The sequence below is a fragment of the Mytilus galloprovincialis genome, chromosome 6, assembly GCF_965363235.1.
Source record: "Mytilus galloprovincialis chromosome 6, xbMytGall1.hap1.1, whole genome shotgun sequence".
Classification (NCBI taxonomy): Eukaryota; Metazoa; Mollusca; class Bivalvia; order Mytilida; family Mytilidae; genus Mytilus; species Mytilus galloprovincialis.
The window spans coordinates 16,924,925-16,949,337 of record NC_134843.1 but is presented as its reverse complement, the minus strand read 5'-3'; the positions used below and the strand labels follow the sequence as shown (position 1 = coordinate 16,949,337).

The following is a 24,413-nucleotide window of genomic DNA, read 5'->3' as shown; positions in this document are numbered from 1 at the left end:
ACTCTGAAATATAGTTCCCTATGACTCTCATTTCTGTGTACACATGCACCTATAAACATTTTGTGTTATATCTTTAGAGCAGTTCATTTAAGTAAGTATGTCTTTAGTTTTGTCAACTGCATGGATAGTTTTACAATTTTAATTTGGTTAGAGTAATGATACACTGTCGTCAACTTCTGTTTGATACATGCTTACTTAAGGTGTAACTATTTCAAATTGGTTGAAGATATCCCGTTTATCTTAAGTTCGTTGAACTTTTTCGAAGAAACATTTAATAACAAGTTAATGGTATTTGAGACCACATAAACTCATCATAAAAAATAGGATTGGCATTTTCTACATGCGCCAGACGCATGTTTCGTCTACAAAAGAATCATCAGTGATGTTCGAATAAAAAAAAGTTAAAAAGGCCAAATAAAGTGCAAGTTTGAAGAGCATTGAGGACCAAAAACAACTAAGAACTTCCTGACAAAAATAGTTACACATTTAAACTATATCAATGCAAACAACATTGGATCGTGAATCGGTATTGTAACAACCATAGCTGTTGTACATTTACAAAAGTTAACTATAACGTCAAGGTAAACTAAAAACGTTGAGTTGAGTTGTATTTACAAGGACATACAATTACTAGTACTTAGTCACCTTTGATGTATGAAATATGTTAAATGAGGATTTTTCTGACAATTATCCTGAATAAATAAATGAGTTATATAACTCAGACCAATGGGTTCCAACGAAATGCGAGAAAAATATTATCCATTGCATGTCATGAAACAGTTTCATTACCAAATTAGAATTGGAGCATCATGACCAGAATGCTCGGGTGACATTTATTTTTTCAGAAAAAAATAAAACATATATACATTATAGCTAAACAATAAAAATCAATAAAAACAATGGTTATAACATTATATTATGTGAACAGAAACACATTTCCTATCAATTTAAAGGAATACTAAAAAAAGTAATTTGAAGAAAAATTAGAAGTACAAACTTCTAAACAACGACTACACTTTTATTTTTAAGTTTTGAGTAGTTATATCATGCACAGATCTAGGATGCAATATATTCTTTTTAAATTGCATTGAATTTTTCACCTTGTACATCTTTAACATTACTTGATTGCACATTTATATTATAACAAGTGAGACAAAGACGAAACAAAACAGGAACAATGATAAAGACCATTCTCTGTCTTTAGGCAATAGCCTGAGCTACTTTCTCTCGCTGTGTGATGGTGAACTTCTCATGGCATGTTATAACTCGGTTTCTCTGCTCTATTTGTTTGAGCTCGAAATGTTCGGCTACTGTAGTTAACTGTGGATTGTATAGACATCCTGCCATCAGGGATTCTGATCCCTCATCACCTACATAAATCACAAACACATCGGCTGAAATATAAAAAATTCAGTTGAATTATGAAAATATGATTAAGAAAGAAGTGATAATATAACGATGAGAAGTAGATTAATAATGGTAAAGGAGTGCATTGAATCTAGGTAAAAGATACCAAAGGGCAAGTCAAACTCATAGATCGAAAATAAACTGACAACGCCATGGCTAAAAAATGAAAAGACAAACAGATAAATAATAGTACGAAAGACACAACATAGAAAACAAAATAAAAGTGAGAATGGAAATGGGGAATGTGTCAAAGAGACAATAACCCGACCATAGCGAAGACAGCAGCAGAAGGTCACCAACAGGTCTCCTATGCAGCGAGAAATTCCCGCACACGGAGGCGTCCTTCAGCTAGCCCCTTAACAAATATATATACTAGTTCAGTGATAATGAACGCCATACTAAACCCCAAATTGTACACAAGAAACTAAAATTAAAAATAATGCAAGACTAACAAGGGCCAGAGGCTCCTGACTTGGGACTGGCGCATAAATGCGGCGGGGTTAAACATGTTTATGAGATCTCAACCCTCCCCTATACCTCAAGCCAATGCAGAAAGTAAACGCATAAAAGACTATGCAACATGAACCCCACCAAAAACTGGAGGTGATCTCAGGTGCTCCTGAAGGGTAAGTAGATCCTGTGCCATATGCGGCATCCGTCGTGTTGCTCATGTTATTACAAACCCGCTAAACATTCTAATTCGGTAGGTCACATTCGTGGTGAAAAGGGAAGTGGATTGTAGCTACGACATAAGAAGCATATCCGATATCATCTGCTAAACGGTTATTCCATAACGGTCAACCAACTTGTGACGGCGTCCGTAAAATTTAGGAAGGGATGATTTCAACTGCACCATTTGGAACTCTTGGATTCCTTGTGCGCAGCAACCCTCCATCGAGGAAATCATGACAGGAAATACAAGCCCGGGAATATCGTATCAATTGGGAGATATATGCTCCGGATGCAGGTTTTGCTGGAATGTTACTACATAGAAATGGAAAGTTCATAATTGGGAAGCTGAAATCATCTCTTTTGTCGTTAAGTTTTGTTTTCAATCAAAACCAAGGAGTAAACAAAGACTCACAAAACCAAAGGACATTTACATCAACAGTTATAAATAATAAATAAGAAACAACACGAACTCCACTAAAAACCGGGAATGAAATCAGGTGCTCCGGATACGGCACCCGTCGTGTTATTTCTTTGTTTAGTTCGGAAATGATGGAAGGATTTTATGACTGAGGAAGAATATCAGATATGATTTCTGACACACTTTTGTCATAATGGCTAATCAGCTCATGATGGCGACCGTAAAATTTCTTGAGTGATGACCTTAATTTGATTGATTCATAGCCCTGTCTTAGCAACTTTTGAGAAAGCAGTATTCCTCGTTCAACAAAATCAACGTACTTGAGATAGCTTTAGAGAAACGTTTCAATTGAGACACATATACTCCATATGGTGGTGCCGCTAGGATGTTGCTACACAGAAATGGAAAGTTGACTATAGGAAAATTAAAATCCTCGTGTTTGTCATAAGTTTTGGTATTCAACCTACCATCAGTAGTCATTTCGAGAAAAAGGTCTAAATATGAAGCAGATTTATCTGTGTCGTTGGTATCTGTAATTTCAAGTTCACTTGGAAATATTAAGTGTTAGTGATCACTGAATCTATTATTATTAATTATATAAGAGACAGTACATCATCAATATACCGAAAGGTGAAATTAAAAGACTGGGCTAATCTCTTTTCTCCTTTCTTTACAAACCCTTAGATAAATTCTGCTTCATAGGAATATAAAAATAAATCTGCAAGTAGAGGAGCGCAATTGGTACCCTTGGGATTCCAATAGTCTGTTGGAAGACCAAACCTCCAAATTCAACAAATATGTTGTCAATTTAAAACAAATGATATCCTCGTCGGTATATTTTTTCCTTGACTCTGTATGATTTTTCACAAAGTAAGTTGAAATCCAGCCCAAATAGTTTTCAAAGGTACCAGGATTATAATTTAGTACGCCAGACGCGCGTTTCGTCTACATAAGACTCATCAGTGACGCTCATATCAAAATATTTAAAAAACCAAACAATCACAAAGTTGAAGAGCATAAAACTAGATATATAGTTAAAGAAACATAAGCTGACGAGTTAATTCAGTCGAGCTTTAAGTTTAGTGTGTGTAATAGTGGTATAAAGAGTTGAAAAATTAAAGGTTTTAATGTTGGTACAACGTTTTAATGATTGAGATTGTAAATTCACCAATTTCTAGGTGTAAGTCAAGATATGAGGCCGACTTAACTGTATCTGTTGTATCCTTTATCTCTCGTTCGATTGGATAGATGTGTTTAACATCGTCACTAAATTTTGAATTATTTAGTGAGAGAACATCATATATATGTTTCAGACCGTATGAGCTCGAGTATTTGGACCGTACGCGTACGGTCTGTACCGTATGTGTACTTTTTCAAACTACTCATCATACGGTACGCGTACGGTCGGACTAATATCAAGAAGTTGGTCACGTTTATGAGATACAAATGCATATAACATATCAAAATAACTTAACTGTCAAATTATTTAAGATAAACCACGCTAATCAAATATGTTAATCTCTTGTATATCTTAGCATGTCGATCAGATATAAATTAATTGAATTATATGATCACTGAAATTGAAGATATCTGAAGTAAACACAATGTGGGAGTACAATATTTAGCAACTTTACAAACAAAAAAAATGCATAGGAATATGCATGAATTGCAAACATGTAAACATTAAAAATATTACGTTACTTGTGCTAGCAATTGTCAACTTGGGCGATAGTACCAAAATAGGATTCAGATATACAATTAAACAAATGTTTAATTTCAATTGTTCGTTTTTTCATTTTATCTATCTAATTGTAACAGTAACAATTTGTAGAACTAAAAATAAAGATTGTGATAAATGGTTTTCTAAATTTTTAACCCATATAATCCAATAACATGTATGTCAGCTCGTACTTGACCATACGCGTATACTCATACGGTCCGACCGTACGCGTATGGTCGGACCGTACGAGTATACGTATACGGTCCAGACCGTACGCGTACGGCCCAAATACCAAATAGCGGAAAATAAAGTGAAAAGATATAGCTAACTTCTTATCTTTCCTCCTAAGAAGTTCCTGTATGAATTAAGCATCACCATAATAAAGATTGAAATAAGTCGGCAAGCAGAGGGGTTTAATTGATTACCATTGTAATACCGACAGTCTGTTGACAAACATGTTCTTCAAACGTAACAAATATGTTGTCAATCAATCAAGTACTTTGATAAGGCCAGTTTCAAAGAATTTTTTGTTTTAATCAGAGTGATTCTTTACTATTAGGATTTATCCTTTCCAAAGACAAGATACGTGTACCTACGTTCGCCATTCTTTTTTATGAAACAAAGCAATACCAACTCTTTCAATTTGTGTATACTTGACGGTCGAGTGAACGTGCTAGAACAGCATATTACCAATTAAGAAATATTTATTTAAAGAACATCGACTCAAAGAGCAAATTATGAGAAACACGTGGTGTGTCGAGTAATCCTAAAAGTTCGAGAAGTCAAGTTTACATGAAATGTAAAAAAAAAAACAGATGACTCTATCTTGGCTGTATTTGGCGAAACTTTAAGTAGTTTTGATGTTCGGTGCTCTTCAACTTCGTACTTTATTTGGCCTGTTTTACATTTGTGGAATCGAGCGTCACTGATGAGTCTTTTGTAGACGAGGCGCGCGTCTGGCGTAAATACACAATTTGAATCCTGTTATCTATGATGCGTTTATTTGCAAACACTGTCGATGCAACTGCTGCTAAAGTTTTGATTCCCCGAAGGTATCAACAGCCCAGTAGTCAGCACTACTCTGCTGACATGAATCCTCACTGATATGGTCATATTAGACATGTTCACCATAAGCCATAACCGAAACTGAATCCGAAACCGAAAACCGATACCGAAACCAAAAATAGTAGTGTGGTAAATAATAAATGTTTATAATTTTAAACTAACTCATCCCTTTTACTCCATTATATTGTTTTAAATTTGAAAACACTAGATGGAGTACAACTTCAATTCAACAATTTACATGCATCTATCTCCCAGAGAAAAAAATTTGCTTTAAAAGCTAATTCTTTACCCTTCGAAGTCATTTGAACGTTTTGCTCCCGTTATCAAATTCGTGTTGAAATATAAATTCAACCTGGTGAATTCGATATCTAACTTTGTTGAAAGGTCTTTGTGACTGTTCGTATCCAAACAAGGATTGTTTGATTCCATAAAAAGTGTCGGATATATGCCATTAAATGTACTTAAAGCTATATTGAAAATGTATAAAATATGATGCGCAGTAATGACTATATTTATTTTATAAAATATATACGATTTTCAAAATAATATTGAGACAAAGATAACAATATTTATCACATATTTGTTACGAATACGTCGGGTTTTGCATATGAAATAACCTCAAAATTGCCCGGGGAAAAAAAGAGTATATTGATATTGTGCCCTGATTCTAAATGACGTGACGTCATTGCGTCCTTAACGACACGTTTGTGATAAGATATATAAGATTTTACCTTTTATCTTTCATTAAATTGTTATAATTGACCTTTTTTCTGTTTTCTGCAGAACTTAAAATATGTGATAAAAAGATTATAACATGTCTTTTACATATTGGCCCTGGTATCATCTCTCGACCCATATCAGCCCTCGGCTAAAGCCTCGAGGCCGATATGGGAGTCTCGGGATGATACCAGGGCCAATATGGAAAAGGGCATGCTATAATCTATACGTATTGGTTTCACTGAAAAATAATGTTTAATTGATGCTGTTAGCCCCACGAACGAACAACATATATAAATGATGTTGATATTTTAATAGTTTCCCAATTCATTGAATGTAGAAAAGACTTTCGAGCCCGATTACTACCTAATGAAAGTTTAAACCAATATTAAGAAAATGACATTTACCAGCAAGGTATAAGGCATGAAATCAATTTCTTCGGGATTACCGGTAAAACAGTATATAGTTTTAATGAACTATATTTGATACGCATATGAGCACTAAACAGAATAAGACAGAGGAATAAAGAAGCGATTCTTATAAGCTTACACTTTCAAACTTTGAAATGGATTTGATATTGGTTAAGATGTTACTCTACATTAAAACAAATGGCTATGATGTTTGATGTTAGGCCACACCAATTTAATTTCTTGTTTTACGGATTTTTTTACTCCAAAATTTGGGGCGAGCGAGCGATTTGAAAATTTTAATAAAAAAAATATTTAATTTGCAAATTTTTCAGGCGAGCGATTATTTTTTTTTTTTGTAAACATAAAATAGTAGGTTTCGACATTTATTAAAACTTCATTTATCACTTGTACTTTGACATTTCTTTAATTTATGAAGCAATTTTTCCCTGTTCACCAAGAAATAATTGAATAATTAAATCTGGTCTATGTATGTGTGACTGACAATGAGACAATTCTCCTTCCAAGTGATAATCAGTTTGGGAACAACCCCTTAATTCTATAAATATCCCTTTTATGAGGAGTCAATATAAGTAGGGACTTTCTATACTAAGTAAGTAAAGAAAGTCCCTGATATAAGTTATAAAATATTTTTTTGTAAAAAAAACACTTTTTAGTACAAAAGGGCTCATATTTTCACAAGAACTATATAACTATCTAGAATTAAATGGTCAAAACATGTCCAAGCATTTTGTAATATTCCTGGACTTTTATCATGTTAACATATTTACTTTAACAGCTCAATATTATTCAAAATAAGTGGAACCCTCTTTTAGAGAAGTGGTTTTAAAAATGATGTATTTCTCCTCATTTTGAGTAAAAAATTCTAAGTTTTCAAAGGTTTTTTAGTAGCACTATACAAATTCTTGGTATTTCTATTTTCATTTCTACATCAGTAAAATGATTCCTTGTCTGAGGGAGGGTTGCTCCCAACCTGATAATGACAAACACAGGTCAAAGTACGGCCTTTTATACAGGGCTTTGATCCAGACCGTCATCAAACAGCAAGCTATAAAGGACCCTAAAATTATTAGTGTACATAATTCGAACAGGAAAACCAACGATCTAATTTATATATCCAAACCGGAAAACGGAAAAATAAAAATGAACCGCATCAACAAACGACAACTGCTGAACGACAGGCCCCTGAATCAATCAGGACAAGTGCATAAACATTCAGCAGCTATGGATAGTTTTGTTTCGCCAGCATACAATATAATTGCAGTTAAAGGCAAATCCTTCAGAAGTTCTTTGTACTTTAAATTCTAACAACGAACATTTTTTTATAGGGAATATGAGTAAGGGGGAAAGAAATCAACGTTTTGTTCTTTACAGGTATTTCCGCTGTTATATATTCATATCGGAACACTCCCACTTTGGATACAAATATTCTCACAGATATTTACAGTGTGGTGGGGTGCTTATAGGTTTAAAATCGTTATATACAGGTTTAGACTGTGATTTTAAAAACAAATGTTGATATCTTTTTAGGTAGCACTCCACAGTTAGGTGTGTAGTTTCGCATTTTGGCCCATGTGGATTTTTCAAATATGAGAGCTAGTGTGCAATAAAATTCATTTTTGGATAGCTGAGTATTAAAATAGCCTTTGTATTGGGTTTATATGAACATCAAGAGTATGTAATGTATGTAATATAGGCTGTGTTCTGTATGACAGTCCGTATTTGCATGTCCCTACCATACATTGGTCCGGCAATTATTGCAATGTTTTTTTCCAACTTTTTATCGCACGGACTTTGTGATTGGATTTTACGAAAAAATGAGGCGAAAGACACCCATTTTTTATTTGATCATTAGAAAGATTTATGAAAACAGTTTCTGAAAAGGTATTACTCAAAGGCATTGAAATTCTAGTTTGATCCAAATTTTGGGGGGATATGTGACATGTCCACCCCCCTTTTTGCAATATTTTATGGTAAATAAATGCAGAATGTTGCCATGGATACACATAAAAGGAATTTATTTTCACTCTTTTAACTTTTGAAAATCAAATCTATGGAATATACTGATTACATACATATGCACATGTACAACACAAACAGTTAGGTTAATGCATAAGAAATCCAGGAATAGGAGATGATAAAACATTTTGTGGCTAATTTTTAATTTTATTTTCTAACTGTGGAGTGCTACCTTATATCATTTACAAAAAACGGTTCGGGAAATGGACATGATTACATTTCCGGATGCGGGAAGCGGGAATATAAAAAAAAATTAAAAAAATCTGTTTGAAAAAAATATGTGCGGGCGAGTCCGTCGAGCAAGGAATTAAATTGGTGTGGCCTTATCATCATTAGTTCATAAAACTATCTATGAAATTTGGCCAATTCTTTATCAAGCTTTCCGATCAACGATAACATGGCTTCAGCTAAAGAATTGGAATCTATATAGCTGTGAAGGGTGATTTGCCAGAATTTGATGACGCAGTTGGATCTATTGATGACACCCCCATAGAATAAATCGTCCAACCAAAAGCTTGGAGTTGTTTTATACTGGACATCGTCGTATACACTGTATTCATACACAAGTCATTATAGACACAGAAAGAAAACAAATACATAAAAACTGTTTTCCTAGGTTGAAACAATGACACCGATGACTAACAGATTGGTGGATGTGAACGGTCCAATCGATATATTTTGTTACTTATTTTGCTATACCATTTATCCATCTGAACATCCTAATGCAACACCATTTACTATTAGGCAGCTACGCAATTACAATGGAATTTTTCACGATCAACGCAAATATTCAAATGAAAAGATTCGTATAAGAAGAGTTTATGTAGAAAGACGAATGAAAGTTTATACATATAGGTTCTCTTTATAGGTACCAGTCTTGTATTACATTTTCAGTTTCCGGTGCATGTCAAAACATGGAGGGTAATAAAATAGTCCCAATTCTTCTGAATTTTTTTCTGCACTGCCTATAACCTGTTTGATTAAAACTTTGTGATGAATTGAAAGTACTATTTAAATGTAACAAAAATATGGCATCTTTTTTCAGAAATTAAAACAGGAAGGTGGAAGGATCTCATGTTTACTAGAAGTGGTGCGGTCGGATGACAGCAAACAGAAAGTAGAAAAAGGAAGTTTTGACATTGAGGTTGATTAACTTTTTATTCTTCGTGGCTAGGTGCCATTATTTTGCATGGAATCATAGTATAACATTGCTATGCATGATATGTAGACTAAATATTTTTTGTATGTAGCATTTTTGAATAATTTTTTTTTGAAGATCAGCTTTTTTGCATGTAAGCCTATGGAGCAATCAATTACAAGACTGTAACCTGGGTAGTGATTTTTGGATTTTTGTTTCATGTTAAAAATGCAAATTTCCCAGGATTCTGCAACTGATTTACATATTCTGGGTAATATGCTACCTCATGGTATTTTTAAAATGGATCCTCAGTGGAAAGTTGTGCAATTAGCAGGCTTAATTTCAAAAATTGATCAAAATGTCCAAAATTCCAAGGGTGTCGGTGGGGAACTCTGAGCGCTCCAATGCTTGTTTTACAATCTGTCGCTGCTGTTTCATATCTTCCCTGTTCATATCGACCAACATATCACCACATTCATTGCATTGTCTCTGCATGTCGGTCCTTGATGGAGCTGGATGGCTACATCAAGGACTGATAATTACACAGGGTACAAACCTCTTTTTCTCTCCAACACATGGTTCTCTGCTCTTCGGCATCATAATCAAGGCTCTGTTGAATAGTTTACAGGTTCTATCTGCATGCAAAAACCTATAAGTGTTCCTATCTCCTCTGATTAAGTTGTCTGTGTATCTTTCAAACACAATGGGTTCCCCAGGCTGTGGTCTCAGTACATATATTACTTTTGAGTTTTTTTAGTTATCTACCTTGGTTACATTTTCCTTCAAAATTGTCAAGGCTTTGTCATTCAAAATTTCTTTTTTGGTCTTGGCAGCATCTGGCCTGACATATTTCTTCCTAATTTCAGTCTTTTTATCCCACTCAACAACAGGAATTAGTCTCCTATCATGTCCTCCCTTCTTAAACGGAACACTTTTGGACTTACTTGTAAATGGCATCTTTGAACTCTGATGCCTATTTTGAAAATACTTCTGAATTTATACTTTTCCAACATCATCAATCAACTGTTTCAAAAGTCAAAACACCACAAAAATGCAACAAAATGCCAGATATTACAGCCTCTTAGAACCTTAGGGATGATAATGACAATTCAATAGAATTCCACCACATGACATTAAAGACCCAATTCTAACCTTGGTGTGAAGTACCATAAAACCATCAAAGCAGTCAAAAGAATGTACACACATTCTGCTACACAGAGTCATCTAATTATGAAGAATTAAAACTAACACCAAGAAAACAATCTAACTTTTATTTGATAAAAAAGCAACTTTTTTACAATACAGTAATTAAAAATACATAAAAATTACATAATATTAAAATATACAGTTTTTTCTTTAATAATTAGTAAGATCAATGTATAAGGAACAAAAATATCACACATTGAGCTTAAAGTCTCCTATAGGAAAAATTTATAAGCAAAAACTAGAGTTGACCCTATAGTTAAAAAAAAAATCTGAAATATCCCAAAAAGGGTACAAGTCTAAAAATGTAATTTTAGCCGCAATTTAATAGTACTACAAAAATAATTTGGCATACAAGTCAGAATATGGTTCTTCTTTCTTAAATAATTTTTTCGTAATTTTCCAAGCAATGTTGAATCGGTTGTAAGTACCAGTCTTGTATTACATTTTCAGTTTCCGGTGCATGTCAAAACATGGAGGGTAATAAAATAGTCCCAATTTCTTTCCGTGTAAAGACCTATTGGATTTCTTCTGATTATTATCATTATTATTTTTTTTCTTTTGCCAACTTTTTTTTCCTTCGCTGTTTTTTTGTTTTGCAAGATATCTCTTAGACATATAGTATATGATATCGAACAGTAAATACGCTTTTGAAACTGACAACGCGTACCTAAATTCTTTTCCATGTAAGAGTTATCCCCAAACACTGTTTTTCTTGTTATTACTTATATGTCGCAACCGTAAAATAAACCGACAAATTTATTTTACCAAATTGCTCGTTATATCCTCAGGATGATTTGATTAATTTTGACCGGAGCTATCCGGAGACTCCATATGAGAGTTATCCCCCCTTTTGTATATGATATAAGTGATATGTATTTCTAACTGATAAATCATAAGTGATAGAGACCTAAGGTCTTTTGATTTAGGATCCTTGGTCCAAAAAAAATTAAAATTAGGTCAAGGTCAAAGGTCAAGGTCATGTTCAAAATTTTGATTTTGGCTCGTTATCTCTTATTTTAAGAAATGTTATAAGATATCGACAAAATATTTTCACACAATTGTTAGTTGCGACATGTCGTAACAAGAAAGGGTACGTAACAGGTTGAGGCGAGTTTTTCCCCCTTTTATATCTAATATTAGTTGTTATATAATATAACTCATTAACAGTATAAGGTAGAGGCCTAGAGTCTTTTGATTTGAAGTCCTTGGCTGATGACCTTGAAATTGAGATGAAGATCATAGGTAAATTTAACGTTCTAGATTTTGACCTTTGCTTTTACCTCATATGTATACATGATAAAGCCATCGGTAGCAAGCAATGTGATCTAGAAAAAGCCAACCGGAAGTGACTTTTTGTAAACCGGAAGTAGCTATATTTTGTACTTAATTAATGTAAAAGTATATAGAACCATATATTTTTGGAATCAGTACCAAATAAAGTATAAAAAAAATACCGGAAGTAAAAAATTATCTCCCTTAATTATACCTTTTGTATAGAAACCATATATTTTTTTAATCAGCTTTCAATAAGCTGTCATTTGACGCTTAAATTGACATTTAAAACCAAATCTTAATACTTTCAAATGAAAGAAGATCCTTACTGGTGGAAAGACCATCAATGGTTCTCTGAACAATTGGTTTTTAATTAGGTCTTTCCACCTTTCTGTGGAAAGACCTATTGGATTTCTTCTGATTATTATTTTTTTTTTCCTGCGCTATTTTTTTTGTTTCACAAGATGTCGCTCAGACATATAGTATATGATATTGAACAGTAAATACGCTTTTGAAAATGACACTGCGTAACTAAATACTTTTATAAGAGTTATCTCCCCGAACACTGTTTTTCTTGTTATTACTTATATGTCGCTACCATATAAGAAACCGACAAATTTATTTTACCAAATTGCTATATCCTCAGGATGATTTGATCAATTTTGACCGAAGCTATCCGGAGACTCCATATGAGAGTTATTTCCCCTTTTATATTTAATATAAGTGATATGCATTTTTAACTGGAAAACCATAAGTGTTAAAGGCCTAAGGTCTTTTGATTTGAGGTCCTTCGTCCCAAAAATTGAAAATGAGGTCAAGGTCAAAGGTCAAGGTCATGATTAAAATTTTGATGTAGTCTTGTTATCTCTTATTTTCAGAAATCATATAAGATATCGAGAAAATATTTTCACAAATTGTTAGTTACGACATGTCGTAACACATAAATTTTAGTCGAAAGGGTATGTAGATATTTGACGCGAGTTTTCTCCCTTTTTATATCTAATATCATACGTATGGTAATATAACTCATTAACAATATAAAGTAGAGGACTAGAGTCTTTTGATTTGAGGTCCTTGGTTTATGACCTTGAAATCGAGCACAAGGTCATATGCTTATTTAACGTTATAGATTTTGACCTTTGCTTTTACTTCATATGTACACATGATAAAGCCATTGGACTTTTTGCATTAGGTTGTAAGCAATGTGACCTTAAAAAAGACAACCGGAAGTGACCTTTTGTAAACCGGCAGTAGCTTATTTTTGAATAAATCAATGTAAAAGTATATAGAACCATATATTTTTGGAATCAGTGTCAAGTAAACTATCAAACAATTCCGGAAGTAAACTTTTTAAAACGGAAGTAAACGATTATCTCCCTTTTTTTATTCTTTTATATAGAAACCATATATTTTTGGAATCAGCGTACAATAAGCTGTCATTTGATGCTAAAACTGACATTTAAAATCAAATGTTAATATTTTCATTTTTAAATAGATTCTTACTGATTAGACCTTCAATTGTTCTCTGAACAATTGCTTTTTAATTTTATATATATTTGAATAAGTGTATTTGATAATTGTTGTTTTTAACTTAATCTTTTGATAGATTTCTGTGAATTAATGAATTGAAGTAATACTCTATCTAGTGTATTACATTTTCATAAATTATAATGGAGTAAAGGATTGAGTTAATTAACATTATAAACTTTTACAATTTACCTCACTACTATTTTTGGTTTCGGTATCCTTTTCGGTTTCGGATTCGGTTTCGGTATCGGCTTATGGTGAATATGTCTATTTGTAGATTACCTGTTGACCGGGCTTTGAATATTTATAATTCTTATGCTTTTTACCTCGGGATTGGATGGCCGTGGCTGTATTTGGCAAAACTTTTCGGAGTTTTGGTCTTCGATGCTCTTCAACTTCGTACTTTATTTGGCCTTTTTTTACATTTTTGGAATCCAGCGTCACTGGTGTGTCTTTGTAGACGGGGCGCGAGACTGGCGTAAATACAAAATTTTAATCCTTGTATCTATGATGAGTTTATTTACCGACACACTGTATTTCTCAATAATAACATAACTACCATATTTTGCATCTAAAAACTTCAGAAGTTTATGGTAAAATCCTTTATTTCTGGAGCTTAATGTAGCAGTTGTCATTAGTTTTCTGAATGTTTTTCATTTGATGGCGACCAATATGTCCCATTTGTCGTAACTACATTTCGGTCCCATTTCACGACGATGCCAATTTAAGAGCGGAATATGCCTACCCTAAGGGCGCACAGGAAGGAGATCAGGCTATTTAAAGTGGGGTCCGTTTTGCACTGTCTTTAGATTTCAATGTTGTATTTTGTGTACTTTTGTTTCTCTGTTGAGCATTTTCTTCTTTTATCCATGACGTTGTCAGTTTACTTGTTTGACTAATAGTTCGTATGTCCCTTTGTTTTGGGGTCAAAAAGAAAAATCTTACTGTACAAAATTAATCTTTGATTCTTCAAAGTTCAGTTTAGCCATAATCAAAAGGAGTATATAACAGCAATAGAAAGTCATAAACACTGTAGAATTAAACTGTTAAGATTTCAGGCGGAATTTATACTGTTGAGATAGTGTTTAGACATATTTAAGACTCAAGAATGGGTCAATATAGTTATCAAAGGTACCAGGATTATAATTTAGTACGCCAGACGCGCGTTTCGTCTACATCAGACTCATCAGTGACGCTCCAAGACATATACAGACATTATTTCGAATGTCAAGAATATGTCAAGACATATTCAGACATGATTAAGAATGTCAAGAATATATCAAGACTGATAGAGACAAATTTAAGACAGTCAAGAATTGATCGAGACTAATCCATACTGTTATCAGATAATACAAGAAGTGTCGAGAAATTTTTAGACAATGTTCATACTGTCAAGACACTTGTCAACAAAATCAAGAACCTTGTTAGACAAATTCATACTATATCAAGATTGATTTTAAATTATTCAGACAAATTAGGAATGTCGAGTAAAAATTCAGACAAATTCAGACAAAACCGGTCTTTTCAGACTTTTTGACTTTTGTAGTGCAAGCTTCAGTAACTATGTAACCTCAAGTTTCCAAATATTTTACAGGAGCACCAAATTTAAAACATGAGGGTTCTTTCAACTATCCAAGATATATGTTTATGACATAGAAATGTTTTACTGCAATGGGATGAAGGATTAGCTATCTTCAACTGTCAAATTTAAGGAAATATTGTGTTCGGCCTTTTTTCGTATCCAACAGGATGTGACGTACTATGATTTGGTGGTAAAAACCCCTAAAATGTATTTGCAAAACTTCATATTTTAATTCTCTCTAACTGACATACGCATCAAATGTCGGACAGTATATCTAGTATACGATATATGATGGCACGCCCTAATGATAATTCTATCACGATAAAACCTACCTCCCTTTTTACGGCAGGCCTGTACGGTTAATAATTTAATATCTTCTTCATCTTCACCTGGGGTCTCTAAAATAACATCTTTCTGGTTGTGGTCCACAAAGACCAATATAACTTTACAGTGAGGTATTTTCAACACACTCTTATCGTTGGTGACCACGAAATCTGCTTCGTTCATTTTTTTAATCCTCAGTCGACGCTCAACACTTGGTCTGGTGATTCTTCTATGTTTGTTGTGTGTTTCGTGACTGAAACTTATTACACAGAACTTGTTTTCCAGTTCTTCTGGTTGTCTTCTCTTTATTTGTTCAACTATATTTAGGGACTCCTGAAAATGATATTTTTGACTATTATGGCTCTTAGCATCAAAAATCTAGCTTTTAATTCTATACCATAAGAAAGGGTCGTAATGGGGGTACCTTCGAATAAGGATAAAAATTATTGCAAAATGAAGTTAACGTTAATTTTGGTGCATGACGATCAAATGTACACTTTCTTTTAGACTGTGTTCGACGAATGATGTTATTTTTTTCCAAAAATAATGGTAACGATAATCATTTGACACTGAAATTAAAGGGTTAAAGTTATAAGTCCCTTATAATCAGAATCAGGGCCAAAGAATAGATGTGACGGTGTTTAATCATAATTGCCCAGTGGTTTAACAATAGAAAATTTTATATAATTTTTGCATTAAAAGACAAAACATGCAGGCCTATTGAAATAAAAGACTGTTGGCAGGAAAGGCAAAACGATATACAAAAATGTACATTTTAGTATGACGTCCATTACCACTGAACTAGTACACATGATTGTTTAGGGGTCAGCTGAAGCACGCATTACGGTTGCAGGATTTTCGCGCTATATTGATCAAGACCTATTGGTGGTCTTCAGCGGTTTTCTGCTCTTTGGTCGGGTTGTTGTCAATTTGAAACATTACATTCTCAAGTTTAACCTTGCATACTACGCATATCTGATCCATCCCCATCCACACTCAATCGTTCAAATATAAAAATTAAGATCACAAAAATACTGAACTTAGAAGAAAATCAATTCGGAAAGTCCATAATCATATGCCAAAATCAAATAACAAAACGCATCAAAAACGAATGGACAAGAACTGTCATATTCCTGACTTGGTACAGGCATTTTCAAATGTAGAAAATGGTGGCTTAAACCTGGTTTTATAGCACTAACCCTCTCACTTTGATGACAGTCGCGTAAACTAAACAGACACAATAAATAAAATAGTCAAAATATGGGTACATCAGTCATCATCGTATAACAATTTTAATAGGAACAATTTAACAGAAAACAAAAACATCTATCTACAAACACATTCATTGATTTGAGTGTCTGACGTCAGATATATTTTAATACGTCACATAAATTTGTCGTTCAATGTGCATGCAAACAATATTAAAATTTACATAGGCAATGTTAGCATCTAGGGTTAAAACATCAAAAGTATGTAAGAATAAATATCAGAGATTGAAAATAGTCCAAAAGTTATATATAGAATTTATAAGAATCCACAAATAGTTAATTCCACTATCAGTCATCATCGTATAACAATTTTAAAAGGAACAATTCAACAGAACACAAAAACATCTATCTACAAACACATTCATTGATTTGAGTGTCTGACGTAAGAAAATTGTATACGTCACATAAATTTGTCGTTCAATGTGCATACAATCAATTATAAAATTTACATAGGCAACGTTAGCATATAGGGTTAAAAAATCAAAAGTATGTAAGAATAAATTTCAGAAATAGACCGTGATTCAAAATAGTCCAAAAGTTACATATAGAATTTATAAGAATCCACAAATAGTAAATTCCACTACGCGATTGAATGATTTTGACGTTTATGGTTCAACGTATTTTGTAATTGATAATAGAAATATATCATAATGACATAAACTAGAACAATATCATACTGACGGGATCTTCTGAAGTACAGAGTCACGTTATAAGAACCAAAGAAATACAAAAAGTCGCATATACAAAGCACGACACCAAAAATTGAAAGACAATACAAACACATTGACGAGATGTACAAGTACCGAGCCACGTCAAACGGATATCACATAAAACCATTCAACAGTAAAAATAATCTTAATAATAGAAAAAAGACAAATGAAAGAACTATAAAACACGTTGTTAAGATGATAAACAACATCAGTACGCAGAATCTATACATCAAGACCATCGTGTATTATTTGTGAAGTTGATACGGAATATTTATCAACAAGGTCTTGATACCTTCCGATGAACTTTTTTAGAAAAAGGACGAGTCGTTCTTTGACATACCCCTGGTTAATTAACTTTTACTAAGACACTGATGACGTTTTACAAAGTCTGAGTAGGAGCTGCAAGCTCTTGAATATCGAATAAGTTAGGAAATATATATATCCCATATGCAGGTGAAGTTACATATACATAAGGTATATTGCTACTAAGGTGGGGGAAATTTATAATTTCAAAATCAAAATCGTCTCGTTTGTCATAGATTCTGGTACTGAGATGACTGTAAGAGAATTTCGAGATATAAGTCTAAAAATGAGGCGGAGGAAGCCGTGTCTGTTGTTTCTTTAATCTCTAGTTCTTGGGGATATATTAATGGAACCCAATCAGAAATTAAAAGTTCGGATTGTTTATGGATAGAACATCATCAATATATCTGAAAGTGAAATTAAATAATCTGGCTTCTTTGATCCTCTTGTTTTTGACAAGTGTCTGGAGGAACTCCGATTCATAAGAAAATAAGAAGAGGTCGGCAAGAAGAGGCGCACAGTTTGTTCCCATAGGAATGCCGACAATTTGTTGGGAAAGTCTACCTCCAAACTCAACAAATATGTTGTCGATAAGAAACTCCAGCATACTGACCACTTGTTCTTCTGTGTAGCATGTTGTACCTTTTTGTTTGTCACTGTTAACAAAATATGCCTTATGAAATCCCAAAGTAATAAGTTTATAGCGTATGCTACTATTTTTATGTTGAAAGGCATTGTGGATTATTTCTTTAAGACGATTTTTCAATTTCACATGGGGAATGGTGGTATACAGGGTTGAAAAATCGAAAGTTTTGATAGAACTAATTTCAGAAAAAGACCGAGATTTAAAATTGTCTAGAAGTTCTTTAGAATTTTTAAGAATCCACATATGGTTAATACCACTACTCGAGTAAACAGTTTCACAGTATTTCTGAAGACCCTCTTTCACTGCGGACAGAATTTTAGTCAATCTAATGGATAATTCTTTAGTGGAACATGAAGATGAGCCAGCAATATACCGTTGTTTGTACGGAATTTTATGATGCTTTGGTATCCAATACAAACAAGGTAAGTCCTCCGATTTGGTGTTCAATTTTATGTTTATTGAAGCCATGAAGGACTTATGATTTGCTAAAAGCTCATCCTTGTCAAATGATATGTCTTTGTATGTGGGATTACCTGATTGCTCCTTTATACCCAATTCTTTTACAAGGCATTCGTAGTAATACGATTTGCATACAAAGTCAATATTATTTAAAGCTTTGTCCGCAGGAACAACAACATACTTATCATGAAGAGATGATAGACATTTCATGGCCTCTTTGTCTCTAAAAACAGACTTTGGTCGATCGTTCACACAGTTTTTCAACTTGTGAATGCGACGTTTTATCAGAGACCTGATAGTTTTAATCCATTCTGAAAAAGTGCCAAGTTCAACTTCTTCTCGCTTAGCCCATGCTCTGGCGTAGTCCTCAATGGAATCCATAATTATTTTGAAGTTATGGTTCCAATTGATGTGTTGGGGTTCTCTTAACTTCGGAGCATGAGAAATCACCTTTCGGAGATTTTCATGTTGAATTATGTTTAGATCCCCAGTTATAACATGACCAGGAGAACTGTAATTATAAGGCGAGTGGGAACAGTCACATGTCGGAGGGTTTTTTATGTATTGTTCTAAGTCAGGGTCCTGCAATGCTTGTTTATAGTTAAATATTTTAGGTGCAATGGTTTTGGTGTAACTGTAGGATACAATAGGAACAGACTGATTTTGAAAATAAATAGGAATTTTAGATGTTACCTCCTTGTGATGTAGAACGTTGCAGATATTGATTGCATCAATTCCTCTATTGGCAAAATCAACAGGAAGGAATTTCCTCTTTTCCTCATGTAAAGGTTCCGATCTTACTGGTTTGAAAGACGGAAAAGAGCTACATCACAAATAATACTGACTAGTCTGTATATTGCAGAAAATGTATTGGTGCCTCCTTTGTCAAGTGCATAGTCTGTCAAACGTTTCAGAAAATTAACTGGCAGTGAAAAGAGAATAGTTCTTATATAATGTAACCTTAGTGGATGATGAAGATGTGAAAGAAGGTCATCAAAGCTCCCAAAGGGTGATCTATATTTGGAAGACTTTTTTACATTAGGCCGATGGTAATGTTTTTGCCCATGACTACGTTGTTGTCGTAAGGTAGTATTAAATAAACTCATTAACATCACTGCAGGCAGGACTTGACAAATTTCCTACTCCTTTTATATTATCATTGCAACAATATGGCATTGCAGTCCCTAACTCCCTTATCCAGAAATTTTCTCTATATTTGCGGAAAGGAGTACACTTAGTACAGGGCTATTTGTGTGGTGATAAATTTTCTCAATGATGCGTACTTTCATAGATAAAGAAGGATCATGGTCCGGTTGATTAAAATGGTTATAAAGAACCATAAATTGAGGATCTTTATTATCAGACTGGTGTTGATTCACTCTTTTACGCAAAGTTTGACGAGTTTCACAAACATAAAGTAGTCCACACAAAGTACATTAGATTCCGTACACGACATTGTCCGTGGAACAGTCCAGAGGCTCGAAATACATTGTGACATATATTAATTCTCTTGTGAAAGCAAGGCCAGCTGCATTTGGCTTACATTCTGCTGTTATCATTTTTGCACAATTCAGCGGATGCTATTCTTCTCATGGGCGCATCCAGAACTTTTCATAGGGGACCTAAATGGACCAATTCCAGTCATGCTTCAGTGATTCTCTGTATGATCAACCAAAAATCCCCCCCCCCTGAAATCTACCTTTGCTTCTTATCAGACAAAAGGTGTACTCACATACTGCAAAGATGGCTTATCCTTGTTTTCTGTTAGATATCTTATTTTCTTTTCAATATCATCAATCTTGTGCTTTCTGCTATATAACAGACCTCCACATAGGGACAAAACAGTGATAACAAAAGCAACAGTTGTTCTCTGTACCAGTACCCATTTGTCTTCTATATCTAAAACAAAGTGTATCCATAAATCAAAATTCACATTTTTATGAACTATCATGAAAGACGTTATACTACTAATTTTAACATACTGCAAGGATGGTTTATCCTTGTTTTCTGTCTTCTACATGTCGCCAATCTGAGTTCTTCTGTTATAAAACTGAATACCCTGTACGGTGAAAACAACCAGAACAAAAAAACAACAGTCATTTTCTGTACCAATAACAATTTTTCTCCGATATTTAATAAAACAAAAAAGGTACGATGTAAATAATTTCGAATTAAATCTTCTGCATTGTTAAACAGACACAACATTATAACTTATTCATATATTTGTTTTGAAACTTCTCTTTCACCGGGTTGAAGGCAAATAAAGGTAACAGTATCTCGCTGTTCAAAAGTTAATAATTGATTCAGAGAAAGCAAATCCGGGTAACAAACTTAATCCGAAGGAAACATATCAACTATTAATGTATGAGGAAAACAACGAAACAACAGAAACACTGAGGTGCAAAAAACAACGACAATGCGACATACATAGAAACGAACTATTAGATGAAAACTGCTATATTCCTGACTTGGTACAGAAAATTTAAAGAAAATTGGTGGGTTAAACCTTGTATGTGGCGAGCCGAACCTCGGGCTTTATGACAATGTTAAATATCCGCTAACATGACAACATTACATGACAGGAACACAGTACAAATAAATGCAAGAACATTAAGCACAGAGAAATACAAAAGTGAATAATATAATAGTACATTTCGACATGTTAACCACAGAATTACAAACAATACCATAAATAATTACGGACAGTACACAAAAACAGCATAATATAATTACGAACTATGCAAAATCCTTCTTCTCAAATGAATGGTAAATTAGGTGATTTCAAACATACATGCGACTGTGAGTTACGGTACTTACCTATACTTAGAATTTCTGTAGTTTTGTTTAACGTGAGTAATCTATCGGGTATTTTTGTGATCTCTTCGCTCAACACTTCTTTCATTTTTGTTTCAAAATCATTTTTTATTGATCCAACCAACAGAATAAGTTCACTTATTATTTTACTTGCAACTGTCATTCTTTCTTCATTTCTTTTAATTCTTTTTATCGGTACTGTCCAACTTTCTGTCTTCCTTACAAGATTAGAAATTTTTACATTGGATTCTCTCTCTAACTGATTTACTTTTTCAAGCAAACTTTGAGTTCTGGACTGTAAAGTGGCAACTTTTGTATACAATGATAAATTGAAAATAAGGATCCCCAATATTCTGAAATGAAACAAATGATTGTGTAAGTATGCTTGCAGGAAAAAAATTAAGTCACAAAAATACTGAAATTCGAAGAAAATTCAAAACGGACATAAAAAAGTCCCTAATCAAATGGCAAACTCAAAAGCCCAAATACATCACACGAATGGATAACAACTATCAGATTTCTCACTTGGTACAGGCATTTTCTTATGTAGAAAATGGTGGATTGAACATTGTTTTATACCTAGCTAAAGCTCTCACTTGTATGACAGTCACCATACGCGCCATATGCACCATACTCGTGTTTTATTAAAACCACTACAAAGGAAAACCCTTGTTAAACAAAATATCAAAACTTTGCTTCCGTTCTTAATCTCAACATTGTGTTACATTTTGGTGGTGTGTTTCTATTGTGTCTTAGTTCTCCTCTTATAATTGATGTGTTTCCCTCAGTCTTAGTTTGTAACCCAGATTTGGTTTTTTTTCAATCGATTTCGAACAACGGTATACTACTGTCTCCTTTCTTTTCGAATGAAATCTGAAGAACATCTTTTTTTCACAGATATCTTTCACTTATAATTGTGACCCTTATTTATAACTTCTTTATGCAAATTATATGCTTTTTATTAACAATCTGTACGAAATAATAAAACAAAAATGTATATACCCCAACAACAACAGAATTATTAATGGAGACAGTTGTCTGCTAATATGTTGATTCTCTGATGTCATTCTTGAATAGCGGCTTGACTCATCGGTTTGTCTCTGTGTCATTTTGTTGTTTTTATAAGGTAATTGTCTTCTGTTTTATCCTCTGCACAAACTTCTGTGGTCGGGTTCTGCTATTTTCGAGTATTTCTAAAATAAAAGACATACTATCATTTGCAAAACAGTCGTATATATAGAATGTCCAATGTTCTTACCATATCGAAATCACAGATGATAACTGAAGACCGTGAGATGACTGCCTAAACAAATAACAGATCCGCATTTTATAAGTATTCTTTCGTCAAGAGTCTAGCATGAAATACAAACAAATTTAACCACAAGTTTATATTCTTTAATATGTTAAAAAAAATAACACAGTTAACACATTTTATATTTATCGTAGTGTGCATAAAACATTGCTGATAAAAGTTGAAATACTATATATTCATATTTACAGAATAGTTGTCTAAATACAGCATGTCATACAATTTAGAAGAATGAAAAATGATAAAGTTAATCCACCGACTGCAGCGGAAATCCACACCGGTTTTTGATGGTAGCTCAATCTTTAGTGTTCTACGTGGTGTGTTGTAAACTAGCATTTTTCTTCTAATCGTTTTCAGTCTTTTTACCATGTTTTTTTTTCGTTAGTTTGCGACTTATGATTTTGAATATTACTTTGGTATCTTTGGACTTTTTACTATAAAAATTAGTAATAATGCCTAAAATGAGAACCTTTTAAAAACGTGAAAAATATATTTAAGCATGTTCATTATTAATACTTCAAATAATTGAATTATTGCACAACAGCACTCTTTAAAGAATAAAATAGAACAATTTGATTATTAAAATATATCTTTCATTTTTAGCTTAAAGGGGCGGGTATGACAATCAGGAATTTACACATTATCTTATATTACAAGACTGACCCGCAAATTTAGAACTAATTAACATTTAATATGTAAAATAAATACTGTAAATTTGTAAGGTTTTTAAAAAATGTGAAACTAATACTCCAGGTATCTTAAAAGGTATAAAAACTTACGAATGTCGTTTAGTGTTATCTTACATGTTCATTATATCATGTGTAAATTTTTGTTATCATTTAAATGATATCGTGTAAATTGTAGATATTTAACAGGTCGGGACCACTACCTTATATGGAAATGCATAAATTAGCATACTTATGTTCTCGCACATGTAATTGTTTATTTACATGTGACGCAATTTATTTTTACCTAGGTTTTTGACCAATCCACTAAATGAGTCACAATGCATGATGGACTACTACGTGTTTACAATCAACCACGAACACGTGTTATTTACCGAAATACAACACATTTTTTCGTGCAATGCGGGATTCACAATTTCGCTTAGTTTTTCATTTTATGTATCCTCATTTATAGTTCGTGATATAATGTATCACTTCCATGCTCAGATTAACGAAGAGTTGTTTCTATGCGAAGAAAAAAGGGTTTGAATTACCCGATATATAGCAATTAACATGTTTGATGATGGCACAGAGATTTCATGTATTTGTCCACCAGAAGCAACGAAACAACAGCGAAAAAACACAATTACCCATGAGACAAACTTACTGGCGTAAAGTAAGCCGTCGATAACAGCCGGTGCTGATATTCAAGAGTACAGCAATGTTCGTATAGATAATTAAAAT

General features: G+C 33.3%; 2 protein-coding genes across 2 annotated transcripts in view; both read right to left on the bottom strand.

The window, feature by feature from the left end:
• The window catches only part of LOC143079076 (uncharacterized), an 85,860-nt gene that overhangs the window by 32,714 nt on the left and 28,733 nt on the right, over positions 1–24,413 (bottom strand). The window lies entirely within an intron of this gene.
• LOC143079077 (uncharacterized) lies at positions 936–22,884 on the bottom strand. The gene is made up of 5 exons (XM_076254242.1): positions 22,698–22,884; positions 21,699–22,048; positions 20,614–20,780; positions 15,504–15,828; positions 936–1,394 (listed from the first exon to the last, which is right to left on the bottom strand). The coding sequence occupies exons 1-5, from the start codon at positions 22,802–22,804 to the stop codon at positions 1,201–1,203; spliced, it is 1,143 nt and encodes a 380-aa protein (XP_076110357.1). The 5' UTR covers positions 22,805–22,884; the 3' UTR covers positions 936–1,200.